Below are 16,166 nucleotides of genomic sequence, written 5' to 3'. Positions count from 1 at the left end.
GTTCCGAATTTTTTTTTTTCTTCTATAATTTTTTCTGCATAATTATTGGAGATATATAGTGATAGTAGTTACAATTTAGTGGTGATCGGAACCATGGGAAAATTGCCAGCGCCGGTGAACGGTGGTGGCGCCGTGCTTAAGAGAAAGACACCTTCAGAACTTCGGGTTGGTTTTAATTTCCAAGTGCTTTATTTCGATTTGTTATTTCACATTTGATATTCAATTCAATTATCGATGATGCTTCTGTTCTGTATAAGAGCTTCGAACATCCTATAGTAACATAGCCATTTGTATCGGAATTTTTTTTTTTTAATTCAGAATAAAAATTTTCGCTACTTGTTATGCTGTACTAGTACATATATTAATTTCACTTTTCCAGTGACATAAGCTAAGTTCTTTTTTGCTTAATTCTCTCCATCTGCTTATAATCACAAGCTTTTTGAATAGTTTTGATTTGATTTTCCAATATATTTCTATTTTTCTTCTAATGTTGGACAAAATAGTATTGAATTGTTGAGGAAGAAATTCTCATTTTTACATGGTTGGCAGGGAGAGCAGTTGAAGAGGGGAAGTGCTGTCACTGATAAATCTTCACTCCCATTGAGTGATACTACAAAGTATGTTTCTTATGCTTCTCTTAAAATGTATGTGTTATTTCATGATTTCATGAGATTTTGGTTGATTATGTTTGCAGCACCGATGTGGTGGATAATGTGGATAAGAGACCAGGGCTGTTGAGGAGCCCAAAATACACCAATAAGCGTGTTGATGAAGTATTTCCTGCCAGAAAGTCCAGGTTTGGAGTTGTTTCTGGAAAAGAAAATGCAAAGGTTAGTTTATTTGCCAAACTCATGATTCTTATTCAGCTTGGTTGGTTTACTTCTTCATTCAATTACAGTTCTCTCATATTTTATAGTTATCAAGGTTGAAGTTTGAACAAATTAAAATTGTTACTATCTTACTATGTTCAGGAAAATCCATCTTTGGAGAAAACTACTACTAGTAACTTGAAGAATGTTTTGGTTTTTTCTACTTCAGCTGCCAAGAGACAGCAAGGGAGTTCATGGTTTGCCTCATTGTCTATTTATCACTTGATATCATTGTCAAGTTTTCACTATTTTTTATTCTATTCATAATTGTTGGCAGCATGGAGAATTCTGCTACTTCAGGTGAAGTTAACAAGGATGGTATATTGCAAGCTTGTCAAACAACTGCCGAGTGTAGCCAAGCCAATTTTCGAAGTGTTTCTGAGCTTTCATCAGCTGCTGATAAATCTTCTGGATTGACTGCAGTTGATGTGGTATGAAATCATAACTTGTGGGATTATAATTTAGATTCTGTATTTTAAGGAGGTTATCACTTAATATTATAGGGCAAAGCATTAAGAGGTCTGGCTGCACCAAAGCCATGTGCCCGAAATGGTTTAGCTGCTGACTCAACTGAAAGATGTGGGGATATGACATCAAGCTTTGCAGCCAATTCCATATCCGAATACCATGTTCCCGGCCGGAAGGCTCCTCTGGATCTCACTTTAAAGACCAGTATGCGGGTGGTATCATCCTCTTCTTTGAATTGGTGAGAGGATAGATTTTTTTGTGCTTATAAGATTTTTTTTACTTGCTAGCACGCTTTGGTTCCAATATCATTGTTGTGTCCTTTGCTTTCATTCTGCATAAACCATATTTATATCCAACTTTCAGGGTCCAGAGGTCACTTACGTATCATATCAAGCCCAAATTCTCCTTCCAGCAATGTACTACAACAGGTCAAAATGTGAGAGGCTCCCAGGGCTTCAAGGTTTTGCACTCGTGGATGTATCCTCAATCCATCCTGCCACCATCTCTCACATCAGTGCTAAGCTCATCAACAGCAGATGCAGGTCTGTCAAGTAGCTTTCAAGCGGATCCCATTCCTTGCCTGCATATCATCTTCCTCTCCATTTTCCATAAGTTACAATATTCTCTTTTTTTTGTGCAATAGAATTGGACTTCTTAAGGAAACGACAAGTTGCTTGGGAAGAATCATTCCAGGACCTCTATTACATGCTTCGAAATAACACTTGTGTCATCTTTTATGGTAATTATATGTTCTTTTTACTTTGCCATTTCCTTTATCCTTTTTATGTTGCTGTGCTATCCTTTTGAATTCTCATTAGTGTCAGTGTTTTGTGATATTGTTTAAATGTTTTATGCATAATGATGAACTATCATAATCAAAATGCACTTGTTTCTTCACTAGTATAGGCTAGGCTTTTTCTTCTGTGAATTTGTGTATTTATACATGATGAAATTTTGTGTTGATGTTTTACTCCCTTTTACAGTTTGCACTTCTCAGTTTGTCGTCATGTTTACTGGTGGTGACAGCTCTGGGAGTCCCAAATGCTTCTGCAATGCTTATATCTCTCGGTCAACCAGGGGTTTGAGATCACTGTTAAGAGAAAACGTAAGAATTAAGAAGTAATCATATAATGAATTATGGTGTGTCAGATATGCATTAGGATGTTTGTAGTAATTTTTAAAAACTTTGTTCATATTCTGGAAACTAATGTTCATACCCCACTCATTGCTAAAATATGAATAGATCATTATCTTCAATTCATCATCATGGGATTTTCTTCTTAATTTTGGTTTTGCTGAGATGTCTGAACTTATTTTGAGTTGCAATTTCCGATACTCTTTTTTCAAGGATGTTTATTTCTCAATGCCTCTTTGCCATTCTAAAGTGGAGCAAGTTGCTACAGAGTATTTGGTTGAGCTGTCAGAGATAGAGAAACATAATCTGGGGCAGGTTTGTATTTAACCCTGCTTCTGACCTTATTGTCCTTACCCCTTTCTCATTCTATTGAAATGAGAACACAGGAATAGTAATTTTCTGCTAGCCTCCCATAACTATGAACTAAATTATGTGATGTTTGACAATTTTGTAAGTAGCAGTATTCAAAGCTTTTCATATTGGCTGTTGTTTGGCTTCTTCCAAGATTAGTCTAAGATAACTATAATAGAATTCATTAACCTTTTGGTGTATATCCCTATTGGCAAAAAATGTAATATGGATGCCTATCTGTTATGTTCAACATCAAATAGAAGTTTCTACATTTTTGTTCACTGATGATTTTTTATTTGAAAATAATGCAGACTCGAGGATTAAGGTCTTACTCTGAAGTCGATAATAGCCCACAATCTTTGCTGATTTTCAGTGGCAACAAGAGTGTACATGGTTTGTATGATCTCTTGCTAAATTACAGGTAACTAAGCTATGTAACAAAATTAAGAACAATTAGCTTTCTTAGTAGCTCCTTACCAATCTTATACACACTTTATTGGGTTTGGTATTTAGTGTGTTCTTTTCTTTCGTTGCTAACTACAATGTTTGCAGATCTTTCTTTACCTCGCTATCCAGTACCGATGTACCTTTGTTGTGCTCTCCTGCACCATTTCGAAATGCTGCATTTTCTTCTCCTGATGTATGTGCTCATTCCCCATCTTATCCTTTTGTGTTTTCTTTTAGTCTTTGCATTTTAAATTGATCATTGAAATGCTATACCAATTGCTTAGCTAGATAACTTGGTCAACAAGAAAAACATGGATAACATGAAAAACATTATTTAAAATGTATACGTATTTCTGCTAGACTTGTTTAGAAGTGTTGTAGTTTTTGCTAAACGGAAAGGAGCTTGTTATGCAACATGACACAATTCCAAATGCTGCTCTTTTGCAGGTTAAATGCATGGAGATGAGAAAAGCTGAACATATTGCCACCTCTTATGATCATTCTACTTTGGAAAACGGTGAATTTGCACAGGGTTCATCCGATAGCCTTTGTTGTAGCATTGAAATAAAAGATACAATTCTTCCACCATGGATTATTTGTGGTGCATGTGCCTTGCTGGCTTCTGAAGGAAGAAACTTTGAGGCAAGGTATGGCATTGTTCGTTAACACAATCATGCAGAAACTACCATTTTGTTACCATTAGTTATTTGTTTATAGTTTTCCAGCGCAATGGTCTTACCTCTTAAAACTAGCTGTCTATGATTATAACGTTGTTACAGCACAAGTTACATTGTGGAGGTTAATAAGCACTATTTGGAACCTAAATGATAAATTTTATCTTATGTTTTGCAGTTTTGTCATGGAACCTAGCTCAGTTGGTTTGAACATTGCCTTAGAATCAACTAGCGAGAAGCCAGAATCCGAAGCTGGTAGTAGCGAAAGCTTGCAAGGCCACAGCAATACATTTGGAATTCCAGAAGCTATCGTCGCCCCTTGCTTGAAATCGTGTTCAGTAAAAGGCTTAAAGTACTTTCGTGACTCTTATACAGCTTCTCTATCACCTGTGTGATCATGACCAATGATCATCAATGAATTTTCCTCATATTGCTGAGTAGTTTATATATTTCAAGGCTCTTTCCGCTTACCCTAAAGAAAAATAATGAAGTGAAGGATTCCCTTCTTGTATTTCAACATCAAATAGTAACTTACCCTTTTAGTTCATAGAAATACTGTCTTCCAGAGCTAATGCTTTAGAGTGCTGAATCACACAAACAGTAACACCATACAACTAATATTTTAGTATTTCTTTGGCAATAATTTATTGAATTCCAAAATTGTTAGTGACAATGAATTGGAACTCAAAAGATAAATGAACTTTTCCTTAGACATAAACCACAAAACATAGAAGTGAACTTTCTTTGGCACATGGATTATTTAGCACATGATTGTCCATGTGCTAATGCCTAATGTCTTGAATCTGTTATGTGGGTTCAACCAAACATCGTCAGATATGAACTAACTCGGAATCTAATCAATAGTTACCTAACCAAATTCACAGAGATAGTTGACACTATGAGTAAAATAAAGAACGATCTGTATGTCTTAAAACTAGTTTGACTTTCGTTGTCAATTTGAAAATTACTTAGTAAAATGATATGTAAGTACTTATGTAAACAGTAAACTTTCATTGAGAAGATTAAATTTATTCATTTTAATTTGCACGTGTTATTGAAACTACACTACACACTAACAGAAAGTTAAACAAATAATTTTCCTGGAATATTCCTTTTCTTGTTCTTTGCCTTAATTTTCTCCTCTAATAATATTCACACAACGTAACTTTCCTAAAGGGGTCACCAATCTTGTTCATTGACCTGCCAGGCTTTTGGTCAAAGATCGTGTTCTATGATATTTCTATTCAAAGAATGCAAACCCCTAATATGATCATCCCCCGGTCAAAACTTCCAGAAAAGGATTATATCCAATTTAAATTTTATTTCCAAAAAAAAAAACATATAACTAAAATTAAAGCTCTATGCTGTAATTTTTAAAATTCGATCTATCTGAATTATTCAAAATAAAAAAATAGGAAGATATAAGCCAACATAAGGAAATAATGAACACGTGAGAGTACTGCAAAACATGTTTAAAAAATAAAATAAAAAAATTAAAATAATATTCAAGATCATTAATTATAAACTAAAAGTATACAAGTGGAGGTTTGGAAATTATGGTACATTTGAATGTGAAAGACTGAGGCTCTAAGATTATGCACACAAAGCTGCACTTGGTAGAAATTTGAGGTTGAGAATAGACACTACATAAAGATTAGGGACACTTGCATGAATAGGCATAGTCATATACAAGAGAGGAATGAGGATTGTCCAAAATGGCAACCCTCAAAGCTCAACTCCAAACAAACCATAACCAAGTTTTAACCAATCAAATTTTACCAAGAAATCACCTTAAATTTCATACGCAGAACAAATATAAGAACACTGCACAATACACCACTTTTCAAGCAGAAAAAAAGCTCATGTTGTTGAACAAGAAAAGAATTCTCATTGTTGTAGTAGTGTCACAAAAGATTTTCAATTTCTGCTTCCACATTTGATGATTGACATGGTGGGAATCGGAGAATTTAGTTTCCCACTTGTGTTCTTGAAATACATCTCCATGGCCTTGTGTGTGTTATACCCTTGTCCAGGAGCATCAACAAGCCTGTGCTATCAGCTGGTAGCCCAAATCCATACCTGCGTTTGCAAGCATTTTAGATAATATGATAACGATTGATATTATTCGAACATCTAAGAGTAGGTGTTGATTGGACATGCAACATGAATCGACACTAAAAAGACACGAATTTGAATGTTGAGCCACACGAAAATCTAAGGGTGATAAAGTGAACGTTGACACAATCAATAATGTTATACATTTTCCAATCAATATATACTCTCATAAACCAGCCTATAACCTATAATGAAATATAGAATAACCACAAGCAAAATGAACAGAGATTAAAGCAAAATTGCTATTCAAATGAGGTGTGCTATACTTTGAGGATCTGTGATGCAACAACCAATTCAGAAACAACCTGAAAAGTTCCATCACTAAGCACCTAGAGCTATGCTCCACATTGAAGCTTATGTTTTCCTAAATCATCTAAATACTATTACACTCGGAAGGTCATGGTGTTTTTATATTCCGCCCTATAGGTTTGCTCACTAAAGAACCAAGAGAGAGATGATGAGAAAGTCCGACACAGCTAAAATAGAAACCACAAAATGAAAGATACAGAAACAAAAGCAATGAGCAAAAGACACAAGTTATCAATTTCCAAAAACAGAGAAGATACTCAGACTCCTTAGTGCAAAGCATAAGGATTGTGAACTCCGGATTAAGTAAACTATATAAACCATTATACACGAAGTATTATTAATAGTTAAGACATTGATAGGATATTTCAAAGGTAAATGGTGAATGACGTGGATATAGAAACTCCTACATGTTCAATATTTGATGCAAGTTATGCCTTATGAATATATGCAACTTGAAATCAAAGAACTGCATTGTTATAAGAATTATGCCAGATTCTGCTCTCATTTCGGTAGACCATGCACTTCATAATAGGAAGAAAACTACAAACAATCTTGCATCGCAGACAAGTGTATTTTAAACCATCAGAAAATATGTTAGGCGTCACTTACTTGCTTTGATGAGCTCTCTTTCTCCACATAACAACTGATGAGATCCACTGAAAACAAAAAGATGAAATGACATAAGTACTGCGGCCATAATCTTCATCACAATTAACAAGGATGATGTTTTCAAAAGGAATTAGTGAGATGAATATAAAAGAAGAAGCCAAAACATGAATTACAGGGTTAACTTCCAAATGCAATCACTTCAGAATCCTGGATGGCATTTTAAAAGACTTGGAAAAAGACAAGAACTTGTTTTGATGAAAACCTCTTGGCTCTTGCCATAAATTTTTTACCGAAAGGTCAACAACGATGAGCAGAAGCTAAATGATGAATATATTAAATAGGATGAATATGTATGCCCGCCTTACTGGGTTTGGGATGAGCATTCTGCTCAGTCCAAATTTTACTTTAATACCAAAATCAAATGGATGAATCTCTCATGATTTGTTATACTTGGCAAAATCCCATGCAATATGTTGGCAGAAACCACATTTATTTTACACTTACCTTCACAATTGACGCGAGTGACGATCTTCCACCGATAGCTGACCTCCTATTTGTCATTTTTCGTTGTGGTGACATGTCCTTGCACAGTTGTTGAGCTATTTCCTTCAGTAACACAAGTTGTGCTTTATCTGTGCGCATTGAAATGAGTGCCTGCCTCATCGATTCCCTATCAGCCTCAAGTGCCTGAAGCCTCATATAAAGCTTCTTAACGTAGGGATCCTCATATTCCTCATGATTCCTTGATTCCCTTGGCGAGCCAGTATAATCTTCTAAAGCAGCTCCTCCAGCTTTGGACCCTGTGAAACCATTATGAGGTGCCCGACTGTGAACCGAGTCAATGGTATATATTCTGTCAGTGGTATCATCGGCTTCTGATGCATTATCTTTCTTCAAGTTGGACTGGTCCTCGGATTGTGAGAAATAGTCTCTCCTAAAGTTACTATTGACCTTCGGAGAATCTGACAAATACCCAGAACCTGCTTCTCTACCCACTGAGTCGGTGGAAGTTTTCCTAAAATGTGAAGTCTTCTCTAGAGTATTTCTCCCTGTAAAATCCGCATCGAGCTCTTTGTAAGTGGGTGTTCTCTCCATTTCGGAAATCCTATCTTCTATGTTCCTCAACCGGTCCCTAGGAGTTTCACCAAATGCATACTTTTCAATATCGGTGTCATCATTATCAGCATCCATGCCAGCATTCCTCGCATTGCATTTCAAAGGAGGGTATTCATAGGCTGGAAGATCATATAGTAAATTGCCATCTGCCTCGGCCTCAGTGAGCCCAAAACTCATCATCCTGTGCTTATATGCCTGAATTTCACAAGTCAGCGACTCAATCGTCTGTTCTTTCTTATACAACAAATCATCCAATGCTAAAATCTCCTCCTGATCATGTTGCATCTTCTCCTCCGCATAACGCTTGAATTGCCGGGCTTCCATCTGAATCTCTGCCTTCTCCCTTTGCAACCTCAATATCATAGACATGGTCTCATTGGCAGCGGTCGAAGAAGAGCTCCTCTCTTCCTCCAACTCAGCATTCAAGTCTTTTATGGTCTTCTGCTGACTGATAATTGCCTCACGTAATGCAGCAACCTCGTTCTCGATTTCAACTCGCACAACCGAAACATCCAAATCCAACCCAGGGACAACAAAATTGGTACCCTGCTCAAACTCATCATGCTTCCGTTTAACAGAGCGAATCCAAGTCCCTGCAGGTTCACCTTCCAAAGAGCAACTACAACCGCAGTTGCAGCATTTTATCAAATCCTTGGAAGACGAAACTACCTTCGAAGCCATAGGCCAAAATGCATTCAAGAATCTAAGCAACACAAATATATCAAACAATTAAGATTCCAAACACCCTGCCTCTCTATCAAAGCATACCACAAATCAACCATTCTCTTCCAGCTCCCATCATCCCTCTCGGATCAACCAACCAGAGGGAAAACCTACAACAGTTGAAAACAAAGACATTATTAAAATAAGGGCGAAAAAGAAAGGAGAGAGAAAAAAGTTACAGCATCAGGGTGGTGAAATAGATTCTTTAATTTTCATTTACAAAACCAGCTCAAAACCCTTTCAGGGAAACTAATCTTCCCAGAAACTGATCATTTCAGAGTAAATTTTTCACATTAAACAAAAAAAAAAAAAGAGGGCAAATGATAAAAAGAAAAATTCAGAAATAAGAACCAAAAAAATGGAAACCACCTTGAAGGAATCGACGTTGAAGAACCAATAGCAGCCGGCAGCGAAGATTTCAGAGCATCAGCAGAAAGTAGAAGACAAATTTTCCCGGAAAATTCAGCTCCGCCGGCCGGAAAAAGTCCAGAACAAAATTTCACCCAAAAAACAAATCGAAAATTTGAGTTACCAGCCGCTGCAAATCGAGAAAGAGGTGAAGAACAGTGAATCACCGCTTCCTTGGGATGAAAGAATGCGGGAGCGGGAAGGGTGTTTGGTGGGAACGAAAATAAAAAAGAAAATGTGAAGGAAAATCAAAATGAGAAAGAGGGGAAATTAGAAAAACCCTAATAATAAAGATTTTTAATTTCTCAGTCTTTATTGGAATGTGTAATGTGTTATTTGGATTTTTCTCTGTTTTTCTATCTCTTCTTCTCTGTGTTTAAGGCTTCTTTCGATTTTCGTGTTTTGCGTTTTTTTGATATTATTTTTTTTTATCTTCTTTTTGTTTTTTGTTTTTCAGTTTTTTTGTTTTATTTTCTCTCTGTCTTTCATCTATTTTAAGAGAGAGAAAGACAAAGATGAGATGAACGGTGGAGAATGCAAGTTACCAAAATGAGTGATCTGTGATTTTTTTTCCACTCATCTTTTTCTTCAATTTTTTCTTTTTCTGGACTAAATTTATTTATCCTGATCCTTTTTTCCCCTTCTTTTAGAGTAATTCTTTGTGCTTATTTTTTATTTTTATTTTAATTGGTGTGTATTAGTTGATGTGTGTGATGGATAGTCTTTGATGATAATCAATCATATCTTTTTGTATAATTTATTTAAAATGACTTTTTGCTAACAATTAGTATTCTATAAACATTTGTTACAATTATTTATGATAAAAAATTATTATGTTTTTTATACATTTATATTTAAATTTTTTCATGTTTTAATTATTTAATACTTAGTGTTTTTAGTCAAATTCTTTTGAGATTAATTTTTTTCCCATTCTGTCCGTAAAAAAACAAGTAAAAAATAAGTGCATTTAAAATAAAATTAAATAGAAATGAAAGTTGTCCTTGTTCGTAGTTTCGTACTATAGTGTATTGAACCTCAATAATTTTATTTTGATCATTACTTTTTTATTGTGCTCATTGTTTATTATTATGCTTGATTACTAACAGGAAGGATATAGTTAAGTCCTTGGTTAGTCACTAATCATTATTTATTTATTTATTTATTTATTTATTTTTTATTATTATTATTATTATTACTAACTTCCCACAAAGCAACTAACTAAATAATCTTTTTATTAATCTAAATAAAGAATCATTATTCAATTCCTTCGTTCTTTTATTTTATATTATTTTTTTGGTTTCATACAACTACAAAATGCAAGACAACAGCGAAGGGGGAAGGGGAGAAAGTGTTAATTAGGAGTTAAAATTTATTTTGACCCCTGAAATTTTTGACCGGCTTTAATTTTGACTCCAAATTAATAATTACCCAATTAACACCCTTAAATATTAAATTGTGTTCCACGTTTGTCCCTGTAGCTATTTCCGTTAATGAAAATCTGATGTGGCATGTTAAGTTGACAGTATGTATTCACGTGGCACCCAACTTGTCAGAATAGATGTGTGATGAGTGAATGACATCACAAAAGTTGAATGAACTCAATTTCTCCAGTAAAGTCTCGATCATATTGGGAAAAAAGGGCTGCAAATTGAGTTCATTCAACTTTTGCCACATCATTCACTCATCATACATCCATTCTAGCAAATTGGGTGACACGTGGATACACACTCTGTCAACTTAACGTGCTACGCATCAGATCTCCGTCAACGAAAATAGCTACAGGAGCAAGCGTGTGGCACAATCCAATATTTGGGAGTGTTAATTGGGTAACTATAAATTTAGGGGTTGAAATTGAGGCCGATCGAAAATTTCAGGGACAAAATAGTTTCAACTCGTTAATTAGTGATGCAACTAAAAGTTCGAATGTGTATTTTTTTTTTTTTTAGATAGGATTTCGAATGTGTATTTCATCACATATTACAACATCTTTAACAATATTAAACATTTTAATTTGTTTGTTTTCAAGCTAACCTCCTCCTTCTTCTGCTTATTTTTAGTATTTTATGTCATAATATCTTTTATCTTTTTATAAATATTATTTTTGGTTTTTGATATCTTTTTGTGAGACATAACATACTTTAACTATCTTTAAATTTCGATAAAATCCTCCACTCATAAAAAAAATAGACAAATTAATCTCTATTAACGGTTGGCAAATGATTACCTTAAGTCTGATATATCAATTGACAATGTTAGGTATCAACTCCAAATAATTATAGGAACTAAAATTTTCCTCTCTACAACTCAAACGTCATCGCTTCATAGTACAAACACTCAACTCTTGTCTAAATTCACTATTTTTCTTTTTTCAACACTTCCCATCATTATAGTTTACAAAATGTAACCCCTCTCTAATTAACAAGATTTTCAACCTTTTCACATTCACTCATTTACTATCTTTTTCACTGTTATTTCTTTCATTCACACATTCACTCATACACAGAGAGCTCAAAAAAAAAATACCACCATCATCAACATTCAACAACAGTAAATAAAAAAATGAGTGTTAGAACATTAAAAGAACAAAAAATACAGAATCTTTTGTTGTTGTTGTTGTTGCCATTGTTATTGTTCTTCTACCATACTAGTTCTAAATTCTAACATAGAAAAAATCTTGCACAAAATTTTTGGACCACTAGAAGCACACCCACCCACCGAGCTATCAAAACCACTACCTTCTTCTAACACTACTGCAATCCAACTCCGAGTCCAAACGCAAAATTCAAAATACCATTAGATGCACACATTTTGAGTGTGTTGTCGTCGCTGCTGTCATCTCAACATTTTTCTACTTTTGATGCCATAACCAAAACCATGGCCCTGGAGAGAATAAGGATCGGATGTCCATCCCCATGGTGATCGTTGGTGGAAAACCACCACGAAGCACCAGCAGTCTCCCACTGCCGCTGGCTCCGAATTTCTCTACCTCGGCATTGTCGTCAGTTTGCGTTGGATCAAATGAGGTGGCAACGGCGGCAAAAATGTCAAAAATAATAGAGGTTCGATGAGTCGGAAATTGGAGTTATCGGAGCTCTAGCCATTTCCGCCGCTAGTATGGCACATTTCGGCGCTACTGGTTATGACAGCAGCACAAGAAGAGACGAAAAATGAGGAAGAAAAAGAATCGGAGGTGTTTTACTCGTCGAAAGGTTCGTCATTTTATTGTTCAAATATTTTGTTCTCACCTTTAATCATTTGAGGACGGGATTTTTAGTCTTGCAATCATTTGAAGTTGATACCTGACGTTGTCAATTGACACATCAGCGTGAACTTAATACTTCAAACGGGCAACTGTTTGTCAATTAATAGCAGAACTTGATTTGTCTATTTTTCTTGATGGGTAAGAATTTTATTAAAGTTTAAACATGATTAAGATGCACTATATCTCAAAAAGAAAAAGTCAAGAATCAAAAATAATATTTATTCTTATCTTTTTTATCTTTATTACTTTAATTCGTTGTTACTAAAAGACCTAAGTTGAGAGATTGTTATCTATTTCAACAACTATGTGTGTGTCTTTCGTTTTTATAGGGTGGAATAAACTCAAAATATGTTGTGATGATAAAAACTCTCACATAGATGTATGCTGGCAAAGTCTACATAATTTTTTTTTTATGGTATCTCATAATTCGACAGACTAAAGATTAATTTATTTAAGATTTATTGTTAGCTAATAAATTGCTGCATACATTTGACATAATCGATATATAACTAATAAGTATTTTGAACATATTGTTATGCTTATATTTTTTAATGTTATTTTCTAAATGCAACTTTTTCATATTAGATATATTTATTTCAATAAATCTCAAATATTTATATTGTAAGAGAACTATTCATTTTTAGGTAATAATATATAGTAAAACTAAAACCTCCTAAGAAGAAAAATACTTTATCATAATTCCCAAAGACAAATAAACTCGAACTACTTAAATCATGAACAGATATAAAATTCAAAAACTCATTATTCTCTTGGTTTTTTAAAATAGATAATTATATGTATATAAAAAAAATCATAGCGTTAAGCCATTGATTATTTTGCTTTTAGGTTGGGACGTAGTTTTCTTTTGTTTTTCGCTTTAGGATAAACATGGGGCTTAAAGTTAACACATAAACGTCAATGATGATCCAAATTATATGATTTATGAATCATAGACTATGGAAAAAGGAAAATAGACACCCTATTGTTTAGGCCCACCTTAATATTTATCTAACATTTCTTTTTTGACAAGCTAATGATGGTGCCAATAGTTAATCACTTTAATTGCATGGATATATTATACACATGCTGACATGCATGGTTATAATCTTCTTCAATCTTCATTATCTCCCTAAACTTTTTTTTAGCAGATTAGTTCATGTTTTTAATTTAAGAACATGGGTATCACAATTCAGCCAANTCGTGAACGAAAAACAAAATTTATTTTGTGACATTCTAAATGAAGAAAGCCTAAAATTATACATATATAATATTGTAATATTGTATTATTAACTAAATTGTATGTATCTATTGATGGAAATTATATTCTCTAAAACGACGACGAATCAAGTGAGGGGTATTTAGAACTCAAACGGCTACTCTCAACTTTATAAAGATATTGGACAATGGAATTATTCTATATTCTACAATTAAGAAAAAGAAAAATAATGTTTACAATTTATTCCTCACTTTTTATTCTTCTTTTATTTTTAGTCTCTATAACTGTAATATTCTCTCATTTTTTAGCTAGATATATGCAAAGAATATCCAACCAATAACGTCCTAGTTTTTCTTTTTTTTTTTCCCCGTTAACTCTTGTTATCCTTTTTTTTTATATATATTTTCTGATTCTAGAAAATAAACAGGAAAAATATTTGGTTTCATTCAAAATTGTGGCCTTGTGGGGTAGGTATATTTATGTATTTATTTATTTTTTGTTACACGAAGTACATAAGTATTTATTATCTTATTTATTTCTAAAGAGATTTCATGAAGAAGAGGGAACCTGACATTTAAAAACATATATACAAATGCATATTATATTTTGCCGGGTGAAACAAACATTTATTTTGAATTTGAACAAAATTTCATAACTCGTGTTCTAAATTCCTTTAAAACAATTCAATATAATCTTCTTAATATTGAGATTTTTAGTTTAATTATTTGTTTCCATTATTTATACATATTATTTTTTATATTTTATATTTTAATGTATATTTTATTAAAAAAAAACTGAGATTTAGTAGTTAATTGTTATTGTTATGTGCATATAACGGTTGATTGTTTACCTAAGGTGGCGACATTAGATATCTGCTTTCTCATGCTCATAACTGCATTCATGCATTTTTCATTTTTTTTTGTCAAAAAAACTTTGCATTCTAAAAAATAAGGAAAAGTATAGGTAACCAACAAGATTTTTGAACAATGTGTAAACAATGTGAATTAATAAGGTTAAAAGAGTAAATTTAATTAGTAGCATTAAATTAGGATGTAGTGTATTTTCATTTGATTGGTGGTTGTTCATGTTGTTCAAAATTTTCATTATTCTCCTAGCACTCCCAAAAAAATAAATATGCAACTACCATCTATATAATATTATTTTTGCTGCTGCTGCTGTTTGAAATTTGCTTTTGATATGTTCAAAGTGATAATAATAGAATTTAGTAATAATTAAAAAGCAATTCTCCTTATTATTGAAAGATTAATGAATATGTAGTTGATAATAAATAAATTTTTTACTTAATTAACCGATATTATATTCAAATTTGACTCTTTTTACTTGAGTCATTTTTAACTTTAGAAATATAAAAAATAAAAATAAAAATTTCACACTTAATTGTACAAATATAGACAAGTTAATACTTAATACATAAAATTTTTACTTCACACTCAAAGTGGTTCATGTTACTTCCAACTACTTAAGTCAGCTTTTGTAAAGAATAAGCAAAATCACTTTTCTTTGTCATAAATGTGTGTCTCATGTTATTGCACTTTCCCTTAGCTTTCTTCAACTATAAGTCCATTGCAGAATCCATAGTAAACTACAAAAGCACTTGTGTTCAAATCATATCTAAGAATTCACAACGACAAATAGGACAATTTTAAAAATTATAAAGAATAAAATAAAGTAATTAAATATTATAGGTTATATATATAGTCATGCAATCTTTGAATCTACATTATTCTATTGGAAATAAAGCCTGCTATTGGCTATATATGTTTATAGTGCATAGCTTGCTTCAGCTTTTCTTTTTTATTTGGAAAAGTGAGTTTCAAATGGATTGCAAGCCAATCAAGGGTAGTTGATAGTATTCAAGTCATCATGTACATTGCATAACCGTTGTGAGATAATATGATCATATTGAAATGAATATTTATTATTTTCACTGATGTTAATGTTAGTACTTAAGCCTATATCTAAATAAAAAACTAATTGTTTTTTGGTTAAAAAAATACTAATTAATAGCATAATATGTAGCTATACAGATAAACTCATTAGAGACAAAAAGACAAAAGAGTTTTTTTAGGCCCATGTCTAAGCCCAGAAAGAAAAAATCTGATATTTTGGAGGTTTTGTTTTTCGTCCACTAATACCTTATATGTCATATTTCATTAATTGGGCTATGAACAAATCTTAAAGGTTGGCCGGAGCCAACTTTTCTGGGCTACATTTGGGTCCATTAAGTTCAACCCATGATCTTTTTTGTTGAATAACATTTTTGGTCAAAGTGAGAAAATATTTTGGGCAAAAAGCATTAGATGCAATATAATAATTAACTTAGGTAGGTCTGGCGGTTAATTCGCTAATCCGCTTAAATCAAGCATTTGAATATTGGCTTGTGTATACAGTAATTTATTATCCAATGACAAATTCTCAAACGGAGATCCGATCTGCGACTCCA

At 33.2% G+C, this 16,166-nt stretch overlaps 2 protein-coding genes across 6 annotated transcripts; one reads left to right on the top strand and one right to left on the bottom strand.

The window, feature by feature from the left end:
• Positions 19-5,655, top strand: LOC107628006 (protein downstream neighbor of Son-like). 5 transcript variants are annotated; one of them, XM_021116594.1, is made up of 14 exons: positions 19-165; positions 550-617; positions 695-861; positions 967-1,066; positions 1,147-1,300; positions 1,373-1,575; positions 1,695-1,879; positions 1,981-2,076; positions 2,321-2,442; positions 2,686-2,787; positions 3,135-3,244; positions 3,376-3,463; positions 3,718-3,917; positions 4,123-5,655. In XM_021116594.1, exons 1-14 carry the CDS (start codon positions 94-96, stop codon positions 4,337-4,339), a joined length of 1,884 nt encoding a protein of 627 aa, XP_020972253.1. In that variant the 5' UTR covers positions 19-93; the 3' UTR covers positions 4,340-5,655. The 5 variants fall into 5 exon arrangements, with proteins under 5 accessions (XP_020972253.1, XP_020972251.1, XP_020972255.1 ...); XM_021116592.1 differs by having other exon boundaries at positions 20-165; positions 695-866; positions 972-1,066; XM_021116596.1 differs by having other exon boundaries at positions 22-165; positions 695-830; positions 972-1,066.
• Positions 5,489-9,655, bottom strand: LOC107626289 (myosin-binding protein 7). Its single transcript, XM_016329141.2, has 4 exons — positions 9,186-9,655; positions 7,482-8,926; positions 6,978-7,024; positions 5,489-6,023 (listed from the first exon to the last, which is right to left on the bottom strand). Exons 2-4 carry the CDS (start codon positions 8,772-8,774, stop codon positions 5,912-5,914), a joined length of 1,452 nt encoding a protein of 483 aa, XP_016184627.1. The 5' UTR covers positions 8,775-8,926; positions 9,186-9,655; the 3' UTR covers positions 5,489-5,911.

This window comes from Arachis ipaensis, chromosome B02 (genome assembly GCF_000816755.2).
Source record: "Arachis ipaensis cultivar K30076 chromosome B02, Araip1.1, whole genome shotgun sequence".
NCBI lineage: Eukaryota > Viridiplantae > Streptophyta > Magnoliopsida > Fabales > Fabaceae > Arachis > Arachis ipaensis.
The sequence above is the reverse complement of the archived record's forward strand: the minus strand, read 5'-3'. Positions and strand labels throughout refer to the sequence as shown.